The following is a 12,622-nucleotide window of genomic DNA, read 5'->3' as shown; positions in this document are numbered from 1 at the left end:
CTGTTTGTATACCATATAGAGAGTCATTTTGTTTCTTCCCTCTCATACATACAACGTAATTTGAACCAGATATTAATAAATTTAATAATAGTAATATATAATATTTTATAATAATAGAAATATGTATATTAGATGTATGCATCAGTAGTCTCATGATTTTAAAATTCTTGGTAATTTGAAGTTATAGTTTACAAAAATATTCAGCTGTGACCATACATAGTTTTAGTTTAAAAAAACCGCGCTTTAAGGCCTAATCCAGGGTCCAGTCCAGGCCAATCCAGACAATACCTTATATCTAGCACCGTCCTTCAGCCACGGCTTTAAACTGTATCTGTGACCGCTATGACCCTCATATAACGGTGTAAATAATAAATCTGAATTGTATTCCAAAAAAAAGTAAAATTTTAAGTAAATCTAATAGCGATTTTCTTAAATTTTATGGTGTTTAAATAAGAACGCATAACATAACTTTTAATTATACCTGGACATCGGAAAAGGTCTCTCAAATCTCAGTCTGATGTTTCGTCCTGCAGATCTGTCATTCTTTTATTAAAAAACTAATTTGAGCATCTTGCAATATCCATTTTCAATATTGCAAACATTTTTTTGGGAATATTTAGAAGCAAGCAAGTGTAAAGTATGTATAAAATTTATAATTTTCTATTTTTGTCTTATTTGAAGCAATGTTTATATTATATTTCTATATAGGTATGTTCTATATTGTTCACTGGGATAAATGGAGCTCTGTAATTCCTGCTTCGTGGTTGCAAATAGAAAATGGGATGTTTTGGTGGCCACCGTCAAAAGTAAATCCCTCTATATTAATAAAAAAACAAGCTAAACCAAATTCAAATTGGGCTACAGTACATTTTAAATCATTGCACGGGCCATTTGGTAAGGATAGATTTCAATATAATATATTTATATGCATACAAAGTAGTAAGTGCCAATTCTTTGTCAATAATATGTATTCCGGTACATTTATTATTGGGTATTTTCTGTAGCAGTGTGTTTAAAAAGAGTACAAGTATATACTATGGCAAATAATTCTCTACAAAGCATTAGCATATACCATTCTTATAAACACTACTTACAAGTTTTTAAAATAAACATATTTTGTAATTTTTGTAATTTTTAATCATTTTTAAGATGATTTTAAAGAGGCAAGAATAGCAGAAATTGAGTTCTTGGATGCATCAACAAATGACGAAGGAAAACTTTGTGAAATTGCAGAAAGGATATATGCAGATGAAGGAGATGGGAAACGTCGAATTACAAAACCCATTAGATACCAACAATCTTCAGCTTCATCTTCTTCTGACAAGGAGAATGATATATCTATTAGTAATAAATTACAAGGTATTAATAATTAAATAAAATCCATAATTAATTATTACTAAAACATTATTTTATTTAAAGTACATTTATATATTTCACATATTGAATGTTGATTTATTTTCTATCGTATGCAGATGGTTTAATAGATTCAGTACCTGGTAATTATAAAGAAAAAGATGTAATATCTTTTGTCAAAAAATATCTAGAAGAAGGAAATGAGGAACATGAGATTACTAAATCCATTAACTATCAGGCATCTTCACCTTTATCTTCTTCTGACAAGGAGAATGATATATTTATTAATAATAAATTACAAGGTATTAATAATGAATGAAATCCATAATTAATTATTACTAACATTACTTTATTTAAAGTATATTTATATATTTCACATATTGAATGTTCATTTATTTTGTATCATCTGCAGGTGGTTTAATAGATTCAGTACCTGTTAATTATAATAAAGAAAAAGATGTAATATCTTTTGTCAAAAAATATCCAGATGAAGGAAATGAGAAACATGAGATTACTAAACCCATTAACCATCAGACACCTTCAGCTTTATCTTCTTCTAATAGGAGAGATGATATAATTAAAAATATTAATTTAAATGATATTGGTATGAAATAAATATAACTATAAACTAATACTAACTTTATAGTGTACAAAACATACTTATTGTTAATTACATTACTCTTACTTGCAGATAGTTTTATGAATTCATCAGTACCTGCTAATGATGTGAAGACAAAAATAATATTTTCTACTAAACAATTACCTATAAGTAATGAAGGTAAATAAATAGTTATAAAAATTTGTGGTCAAATAAAATAAATTGCGTAATTTTTGTGTAAATAAACTGATATTTCTTTCATTAAAAGATGAATATAAAGTAAAGTGAGTTAATGATTTGTAAATTTTTTCAGAATTAAAAATTGTTACTGCTGAGGAAGTTAAGATAAAAAAGCCACAGATACGTGAAGGTTTGCAGTTTTATTTTATTTTAAAGAAATCACATGCATATTTCTATAGATGAAAACAGTCAGTTTAACAATTGACTATTATTATTACAGACATCATGTTAGACAATCCATTTATTATTGAGCATTTTGGTAAATTCTACATATTTCATTTTCTTAAAATAGTATAGTTATAATGATTATATTAACCTTTATAGTTGATAATTTCAAAAAAGATTCAGAAAGCTGTAAAATATTTAATGTGGACAAACAAGTTAAAACAGCAAAAATAAATATGATTGCACAACATACATCATCTATTAAAAGAAACAAAAATGTTGAGGAACACCATCAGGATTGTTGTAGTAAGTTTTATTTGATGATCTTTTTAATTTATTTGAAACGTTTACTTCATTTATATATATAATTATGATCTGATTGCATTTAGAAAGATGCAAACTTGACCTGCAAAAAACTCTTCGTCATGTTCTTATCATGCATGAAATGCTCACAAATCAGACATCAAGTCAACCTGAGATTTCACAAGTTGTAGTGGATTTAAATCTCCCTATTTTTGACATTGAAGAATTGAAAAAATTTAATAATAAACTTAATGTAGACTCGACTGCACGATTGCAATATGTGAGTACTGTATTTTTAATGATTAAGGTCCATTGACTATTATACATAAAAGATTTCACTGAAAGTGCACTGGTGCATGAATATAATGACCTGCTTATATCTTAAACTAAGAAATATCATTTTTAAAGAAAAATACTGCTTTTTTTACACATTCTATGGCTCGAATTTATAAACAAAACTAAGCTCGAATCTCAGCTTAACAATTTCTTAAAACGAAGATCGAGCTTAGCACTGTATTGAAGGTTAAAGTGAGAAAACTGAACTTAGCTAATATAAGACCGTGCTAAGCTTAAGTTTTGTTTATAAATTTCAGCCTATATTAAAATTCTAAAGTGCTGAGTAAATAAATTATACTTGATACAATATCAAATATTAATTGAGTCATTATATGCATGTTCTATTTTTCCTTCAATACCACACTCAGAGTAGCTACGGAGAAAGTTATAGGTGTATGGTTCTTTTAATGCCTTTCTTTCTACATACAATTTTGTAGGCGCCACTGTCCAACTCACGAAATTTTAAGACGAAAGGTAGGGGAAATAGAGTATCGTGGGGGGCCTAACGAGATCGATGAGAAGATCAGGAAGAGTGTGTGATGAGCGGTACGAGAGAGTGAATGCGTAAACTGTAAAAGAGTGTGGTTTAAATAAAGGAGTGTGATGTCTTGAGAATATTCCATCCACTTTTAACTATTTTACCCGATCAAACACTTATTCGTTCGTGAATGTTTTCGAACAGTCAGTGATAAGGAGAAAAAGAGCTTACAATTTAATGTGCTTAAACTAAAACTTTATTCTTAAAATTATTTAATTCTCATGAAACGTTTATCTATTTTATGTTTATTTTTATTTGTTATTGTGTACTTCATTTTTTTACAGCAAAAAATGATAAAATCAGTAGGAGGGGTAACAGCTGAAAAACATATAAGAAACGCATTGAAACTGTCTATAACTGATAAAGTGGCTTATCAATTGACATGGACTAAAACCAAGTATAAAATTGAAGCTCAATGCATGCCATTTATGAACATAATTATTGGTACTTAAATTTGTTAGTTACAACTATATAACCATGTGTAATTTTAAAATAGCATTTGATTAGTGTTACTTATACTTCTTATATCGAATAGATTTTTTATTTAGTGAAGCTTGTAGTTAATTAATTGAATTTGTACTGTACTCTATATTGCTAATTATTTTACTGTGACATATGGTTATAATTATAAAATTCAGAAATGAATTTTATGTACACCTATTACGGTTATTGTATCTAATTTTTATATTTTTAGAGGTTATTCTTACTGCACGAAATAGTAATATCTGTGATCTACAAAAAGTTGTGAAAAGTTGGTTACAACATGCAGGTGATCGTTTGACTAAAGAAGAATTGCAAGAGGCAAGAAAATATAACAATAATTATGAAAGGTAAAATTAGCTTATATGATTTCGTTTTTATTAATCTATATAACAACCGTAAAATAATTTTAAACCAGACCTATGATTTTCCAATTAAGTAAAAGCAGAAAGAAGATGTGTAAAATATAGCATCAAAATTACTATATAGAGTTTGCATTAAAAAATTTTTTATAAACTTATATATATATATAAGCCTAGTATATAGGATAAAAATGTTGGTGCTTTAACATAATGTCCGGTTAAGAAGAAAAGTTGGGGTGATATTTATAATTGTTAAAAATAATGTAACGCTTTCAAATTAAAATATGTCTGTAAATGGTGTGATAAAAGTTTGAAGTGATATAAATTACAGAAAAAGTCTAAAAAGACATTAAAATTTCATGAGTACACATAATTATAGTATAAAATATATAGGTGTCAAAAACTGAATATTTTAAAAATTACAGATACAACTTCTATTTGTAACACGGCTATATAGTACATATATAAGACTAATAATTAGAGATTAATTATATACTTGTTGTACGTTATTTAAATTAAATTATATTTTTTTTATTGACACAAAACTTTAATAAACATTTTAGTACTTCTCTAGAAGCGTAACCATGTAAGACTGAAATTAGTGAAAAATTTATTTATGTATTGTTGAAACTATAAAAATTAAAATTATAATATGCATACATAAAAAACAAGGGTTTCATTAATAATGGGAATATAAACTGCTTCCGATTTCAGAATACTTAAATTCTCTTTTCAAGCTTGAAATATATTTGTACCAGATGGATAGCAATATATATTAATATTTTATACTTTTTCTATCATAATTTAATTATATTAATTATATTGTATATCATTTACAAAAATGAATATTTATCACTCTTTTTAGCATTTATACTTTTAATTGCATTTCAAACTTGAAAGAAAAATTTTAAGAAATTTTGAAATTGAAAGTGGCCCCTTATCTAGAGCTCGCCTATTCTTATTTCTACCTAACCTCTTAAATGTCATTTCCGAATGTCAGCATTTAGATATCACAAATTTTAAATTAAATATCTAATCCAATAGGCGTTTGATATCATTTGGATATGATGTTATATATATCCTACAGTTTTAGTGTTTTACATATCGATAAGATAACATTTGTAGGATGTCATTTGAAACTCTGAAAACGGCTCATTGGACAACTTAATGAGAGTATCATGACGTCTTTCTGAAGACTATTATTGATATCATGTTCAGTAACAAGATGTAGCTTAGCGATCATTTAGAAAACATTTTGCTTGCTGGGTAATGAAAGAATTGTAGTTAGTCTTTAAAACGCTGTTTTGCTCTTGGTCTATCAAGTGAGCCTTGTAGCGCAGGCGGTAAGGTTGCCGTTTGTCATGCGCTGGGCTCGGATTCGAGTCTTGGTGAAGTTTAAAATTTTTTCATTTTTTTTTTCATTACAAGGAATTTTTTTTTTAATAACCATTAACTTATTGGACTTAATAATAAATAAAAAAATGCATTTGTTAACAGATTAATATAAAAACATTGAGTTTATTTTACCTCAACTCAATTGTTATAATAAAACGCATTTTTTGTATTTATTACCAAATCTAATTAATTAATGGCTACATTTGACCATTTTATAAAAATTAAAAATCAATTTAGGAAAAGCATTTTTATTTTATTTATTCACTTATACCATAAGTACATCAGCTGTCAGATAGATTAAAGCTGTCACTACTCTTTATTTCATTATTACACTTCATTTTCCGTATACTAACATTTGTCTTCGTTCACGCCGTTCACGGTGACAGGCTGTGAATATAATATATATAATTTTTTATATATTACGTTCTGCATTTAAGATGGCGACTGAGGCCCGTTAACATTTTACAAATCAGGCAAGTCTCATGTCCAACATAAAAAAGAAAAATCTGAAAATCGAAAATAAGGTTGGCAGTAGTGAGGAAATGACGTCATTTCGTAGAGCCAACAAATTCTAAACTGGTAGTATGTTTTGACAGACCCGTACAACTTATGAATTGTTGAAACGAATAATGTAAAATAAATTAAGAATGTGCTAAATAATACGTGTAATAAATTAAATGTTTTTGAATCAAACTGCTTGTACTATCTAACTTAGAAAGGGCGATATATATGTAAATGCGAAATTGTATAAATTATTACTAAATAGAAGTTATATTGTATTCATGATTCACCGAATAAAGCATGAAATGTTATGAAAGTGTGCTGCAATCCATTTTATTTATAAGCCAAATGTAAGCTAGCTATATACATATATGTATACACATATGAATGTCTTACAGATATTTAAAAAACCAACTTTAACAGCTAATGATAAATAAAATAGCCACAACAAATGTATTCAGCGAGTTCACTCTAATCACAAAATTTTTAGTTGTGGATAACTCTAAACTTCGAGATATTAAAAATTCATAAATTATAAAGTGCGAATATACTTATTGATATTCGCAAATCAAAATGCACAGTATGTCTTAAATGCTAGATTTTGTCCGATATTGTGCAATATTTTCATCACATATTCCTCTACACTTTGCCTATTATAATCCATGTTCTAGTTGCATGTATGTGCCACTTAACATGTCCATCATTTCAGTGAAGTGCTCTTGACCATACTCGGGCGGTACAACGTCGCAGAGTTCTGGATGAAAGCCGAAAATGAAGATTTTTCTACATCCTTCTGCCGTTGGGCCTAAACTATAAAACACGATTTCCTCGTTGTTCTGCCAGGATAACACTATCAAAATGCAGATTTTAAACATTTATAGCTTGATTACGGAAAGAAAATTGATTTGTTATAGAGGAATGAAAAATTGTCGAAATAAAATACATTGATAATTACAAAATATAATTAACTCTTTTATTTTTATATGTGCATTATTTTAAACAGAAAATGGAAGTTTTTTCAATAGCTCAAAATGTATCTACAGTATATGCTCTCGTAATTTCTTCAATTTTTCCTGCGATATTTTTATTTTTGTATCTAACAAAACCATCTTCCTTTTCTGGTTTTCCAATTTCATCTCTTCTACTTCTATTTGCTTTTGAATTAGCAGCTTATAACTTGAGCCAATTGTGGTTTGTTCCTCAATGCTTTCTCCTACTGCTTCTTCCCTAGCATTTGTAATATTAACTATTCCTCGTTGTTTTGTCAGGATAACACTACCAAAAGGTAGATTTTTATGTGCTTACAGTCTGCAGAGTAACAAATCTTAATTTCCACCGATTTCAAAATTTTAAGATCACGTAATAGAAAATTTATACTAATCTGTAAACATAAATGTTATAATAAGCGTATGTATACATATTATTAATTTTTTATAAATATTATAAATTATATATATATATATTACTTTGAAAAATAATGATCTATTAAATATTGGCGATCATTATCCGTTGGGTCTGCAAACGCTGCGTTAATACTTAAATAATTTTGCATGCTACCGTTTATTTTTCGATTATCTCGACGTATTATATTATGTAATACAGCAGTGGCTAAAATTACATTTATTGTTCTCTCTGGTTTTTGAAACCGTGACCCTATTCTTAACACGGGGAATGTTCTTTTCCAAATGCCAAAACATCTTTCAACCTGAAATAATACCATAAATCGAAAATTGTCATTAATTAATCATTATTTTATTTATTAAATTTATTATTCTTACCATGCATCGAGTTCTGATGTGGGATTCATTGTAAAGAAACTCAGCAGGTGTTTGTGGATCAGCGAGCGGAGTTAGCAAATATCGATGATTGCCGTAGCCGCGGTCACCCAAAATTGCACCATTTCTGAATTCCAAATTATCAAACCTTTGTTTCAAGCGACTGTTTTGAAAAATGGTCGAATCGTGGGTGGACCCCGGCCACCGCGCAACAATGTCTAATATTTCCAAATCGCTGTTCACCATGCATTGAACATTAATACTCATGTATCCCTTTCTATTTCTAAATAATTCAGCATCATCACCTCCTATAAAAACATGAATAAATCAAAAATATATCACATTAAATTACACTAGACTTTCGGTCTATAAATACCAATCCAAAAAATCTAAATATTTTTGGATACTTTGAAGAAAGAATCGTTATAAATAATTTTCAAGTTTTCTAATTCGCAGGATTATATTAGTTAAGGCAGATTGTATTTAAGCAATACCAAACTTAAATGATAAAGCAGAGTTGGGGATTGTTCAATTATTAGAAAATCTCTAATCAAATAATTCTTAATCCTTAATAGCTTTTCTAGTAATAATAATATCGTAATATACATATAAAAAAATTTTATTTTATAAATTCCTTCCATTATTTAGATTTTTCGGGTTAGCATCCTGTTCAACTGAAATCCAATATACTTTTAGAAATGAAATATTATGTTTATAAACTAACCATAAGATTCAATTTTCACGTGCACGCAGTCCATTGCACCAATGACTCGAACCATTCCAGCAATTGAAAAATTATTTTTCATTGTTTTCATAATTTCTTGGTCAGTCCTCGGTAACCTAATATAATTAGGTAGTAAATCTGCGATAGCCTTAGATACTTCGTGCACAATCCGGTAAGCACTCATTGCACTGATGTTTGCAAAATCGGCCACAACTTGCAGAAAAGTGCCGGTGGCATAAAATCTTAAAGCAGTTAAGAGTCTAATATTTGGTGGAATCGGATATTTCCTAAAAAAAAAATAATGTCAAATGTATAAAACTTATCACAAAAGATTGTTTTAATTTTAATTTTGTTATAAATACAACTTACCGTTGTTTGCATTGTATCTTTGGTTCAATTTGTTTTAAAACCTCTAAAAATTGTGTTTTTGAAAGCCGAAATTTCATTTGAAACTCGTTATTATTTAACGTCTCGAAATAATTAACCCTTCGCCATTTGATGCGATTCCTCTGAATTTGCCTCTGTCTTTCTTCTTCAGCTACATTATCCATTTTAATTAAATTTGCTTAAAATTACAAGCCTTTTAAAACTTTCGTAGAAGAATTCGTTGTCAATAGTTCAGTCGAATGAAAAGTGCAGGAACGCCAGAACCCCCCACCATGATTTCCATTTTCTATGCCAAAAAGCACGAAGAATTTTTGCTGAGGGTTTTGAATCTCGACGTCCCTGGATAGTTCATCATTGTGCTAGACAACTGAAGGCAATTGTTTATTATATACCAATTAAAACATGGATCTTGAATCAAAAGAAATATTTTTACAAATTATAGACAAATATTTTCATATAATAGAAAATAAAAAAACAGACGGCACAACCCCGGGTGAAAAAGAAAAAGCATGGGAGAACATAAAAAAAGAAGTGAAAGAAAAACTAAAAGGAAAATGGGTTAACATATGTGTTAAAAGTACATGGACCAATTTAAAAATGCGGGCCAGAAAATATATAGCAGCTCGAAGATCCGATCTATATAAAACTGGTAATAATATATTATTTTATTTTTCATTATTAATATTATGTTTCAATATCATATGTTATTTCTATTTAGGAGGTGGTAAATCTAAAGCTCCAATAGAAGACGAATTTTTGGAGAGAATTAGCTCGCTCTTGGGTAAATCGTCTACAGGCATAGCCGGTATTAATGATTCTGACCGTCTACCATTCCCATATACTACCTCTGTAACAATTAGCCAACTCATCGAGGAATCAGATGATGATATTGATGATCCACAACCTATTTTTGATGTAATATTTATTTTTTCTCATCAAATTATATAAAAAGTTGAAATTTTTATTCACATTTTCCCCATTATAGGCAATGGTAACGGATGGAGCCAAAATAGCTAATTTTGGAAAAGGCGTAGGTCCTAAATCATTGAGAAACCCAATTAGTTTTCCATTAGTTAGGCCCGGTCTTACAGGTCTCAATTAAGTTAATTTCGACATTAAGTAGGGATACCAACCTGAAAAATAATACCTAACTATACTAATATTTTTTTTTTGAAGTTTTAAGCCTGGAAATGTGTAATGTGAAGTTTTGTGTACGTATATGTATAATTGAGCGGGTAGAGGAAGATGTTTTGAAATACGAATCATACGGTTTTCTGGTAAAAGTTATACTTATCTAATATTTTGTATGTAATAATGGATTTTGAGATGGCATTTTGTTGTATAAATGATCAGGAAGATGTTGATGAACAGTTAATTATTAGAAGAAGATCAAAAAAAATACGTCTACGAATGAATTGGTATGCTATTTACGATGATATTGACTTTCAAAGTAGATTTAGACTTCGCAAGGAGCATTTTGAATTGCTATTGAATACAATTGGCTGTTCATTAATTTGTAGAAGACAATGGTATGTTATTGTGATAATTAATAATTGGTTAAAGTGAAACAATAATTTAATTTATTATACTCATATTTTTTTAAAGGAATGATGCAATTTCACCAACTACACAATTACTAATAGCATTAAGATTTTATGCAACAGGATCGTTTTTGATAATTATCGGTGATTTTTCTGGGGTTAGCAAAAATTCTGCTACCAAAATAGTACATAGAGTCTCAAATGCTATAGCTAAACTAAGTAAAGAGTTTATCAAATTCCCAATGCAGCAAGATGATATCATACAAACTCAAGCAAGAAATTTCAAACAGGCTGGTTTTATAAGGGTACTAGGAGCAATTGATTGCATTCACATCAGAATACAATCCTATGGTAAATATAACATTAGGAGTTGTAGCAAGAAAATAATGTATTAGCTCTATATATGTATATTCTTATTATAATTTTTTGAAATGAAATAATTTCAATAAAATAATGTAAGAATTTTATATTATACAGGAGGGGTAAATGCAGAATTATTTCGTAATAGAAAAGGATTCTTTTCACTTAATGTGCAAGCAATTGTAAATTCAAAATTACAATTTATGGATATTGTAGCACGATGGCCAGGATCTTCTCATGATGCTACGATTTTTAATAATTCTGTCATTAAAGCCCGATTCGAGTCTGGCGAATTTGGCAATGGTCTGCTTTTGGGAGATTCTGGCTATCCAAATATGCCATATTTAATGACCCCATTAACAAATCCAAATACACCTGCCGAAATTTTATATAACGAGGCACAAATTCGAACAAGAACCATGGTGGAAAGAGCATTTGGTATTTGGACAAGAATGTTTTCTGCTTTGAGTAAAGGAACTCGCTTCAAAACTGCTAATAAGACTATGGACATTATTATGGCCTGTGCTGTTTTGTATAATATTATAAGAATGGATATTGAAGATAATGTAGATATTGCTGCATACAATAATTTATTGGTAAATTATAACGAAGATTTCCATCAGGATGAAAGGAAATTTTTAATAGAAAATTATTTCGAAGCGTAAGTCTAACTTTTCATATTATATTAATATGCATGTTAATAATAAAATATAACTTAAATTTATCTTGCAGTTGCCTCTAACAAGCAAATTTATTTAAACTTCAACAAGAATGAGAAATAGTATATATGTGGGAAATAACAAATTAAACAAGTATATATATTTTGTATAGCTGTAAATTTGTGTGAAAGAAGAATATTTTATTTTTTCTATAATAAAAACTTTATTTGGAAAGAGAGGTAAAGTGTTATTGGTCTACATAGTGTGTTTTGTAAGATAAAATTTATATTTGTAATGGATAACCACTTTTTATTGAATAAATATATATTTAATACTTTCTGCTCTTTTAATTTTAAATCATTAAATGTCAACTATGGTTCATTGAAAAACTACTTTAACATACCAAATAAAATAATTCTTGGTACCTATGATTTATGAATATTCTTTTTCAAACAAACCTGATATTTCGATCATTTGTACAAAAATTAAATGAAAATTTGTATCAACGCAATTGTCTAAAATATTATTATAATAAATTTTATTTAGAATAAAATTTAAAGTGAGCTAGGTTAAGAATCCTTGTACTGTATTTTAATATTAACATAAACTTAAAATTTTATAACCTTTGTACTTCAGTAAATAAAACATAACATTTAGAGAATTGAAAAAACTTAAGGACTTAGAAACTGATAAATGTCTCTCTCATATAGTAACGCAAATTATAACAAGGAGTTTCATTTAATTTAAATATCACAAGTTTCCTATAAAACTAACTTGTTATTCTGATATATCAGAAATATCAATATTTTCAACAACGTTGTTGTTATTTTCTTTATTACCTCTTATTGTAGATTCTAGCAATTTTATTTTTAAGGTATTTTCTGTCAACTTTTGTCTTAAAATTG

General features: G+C 28.3%; 2 protein-coding genes across 2 annotated transcripts; one reads left to right on the top strand and one right to left on the bottom strand.

The window, feature by feature from the left end:
* Nucleotides 1–7,308: 7,308 nt before the first annotated feature.
* LOC136783572 (putative nuclease HARBI1) lies at nt 7,309–9,321 on the bottom strand. Its single transcript, XM_066743827.1, has 5 exons — nt 9,140–9,321; nt 8,771–9,057; nt 8,050–8,354; nt 7,738–7,976; nt 7,309–7,546 (listed from the first exon to the last, which is right to left on the bottom strand). Exons 1-5 carry the CDS (start codon nt 9,319–9,321, stop codon nt 7,309–7,311), a joined length of 1,251 nt encoding a protein of 416 aa, XP_066599924.1.
* A 1,940-nt stretch (nt 9,322–11,261) lies between these two features.
* LOC136783571 (putative nuclease HARBI1) lies at nt 11,262–11,800 on the top strand. The gene is made up of 2 exons (XM_066743826.1): nt 11,262–11,719; nt 11,791–11,800. The coding sequence occupies exons 1-2, from the start codon at nt 11,262–11,264 to the stop codon at nt 11,798–11,800; spliced, it is 468 nt and encodes a 155-aa protein (XP_066599923.1).
* Nucleotides 11,801–12,622: the final 822 nt, after the last annotated feature.

Source organism: Prorops nasuta, unplaced genomic scaffold (assembly GCF_024137725.1).
Source record: "Prorops nasuta isolate Cenicafe-Biocafe unplaced genomic scaffold, Cenicafe_Pnas_1.2 PNAS00034, whole genome shotgun sequence".
Lineage (NCBI taxonomy): Eukaryota > Metazoa > Arthropoda > Insecta > Hymenoptera > Bethylidae > Prorops > Prorops nasuta.
Note: the sequence above shows the minus strand (reverse complement) of the source record. Positions and strands in the feature narration are given on the sequence as shown.

What these genes read in the sequence shown, in the direction of transcription:
- LOC136783572 (XM_066743827.1), bottom strand. Translation starts at nt 9,321, where the DNA reads ATGGATAATGTAGCTGAAGAAGAAAGACAGAGGCAAATTCAGAGGAAT. An exon ending in AAGATACAATGCAAACAACG is followed by an intron (nt 9,058 to 9,139) that starts GTAAGTTGTATT and finishes TTTTTTTTTTAG; the next exon opens with GAAATATCCGATTCCACCAA. An exon ending in ACATCAGAACTCGATGCATG is followed by an intron (nt 7,977 to 8,049) that starts GTAAGAATAATA and finishes GTATTATTTCAG; the next exon opens with GTTGAAAGATGTTTTGGCAT.
- LOC136783571 (XM_066743826.1), top strand. Translation starts at nt 11,262, where the DNA reads ATGGATATTGTAGCACGATGGCCAGGATCTTCTCATGATGCTACGATT.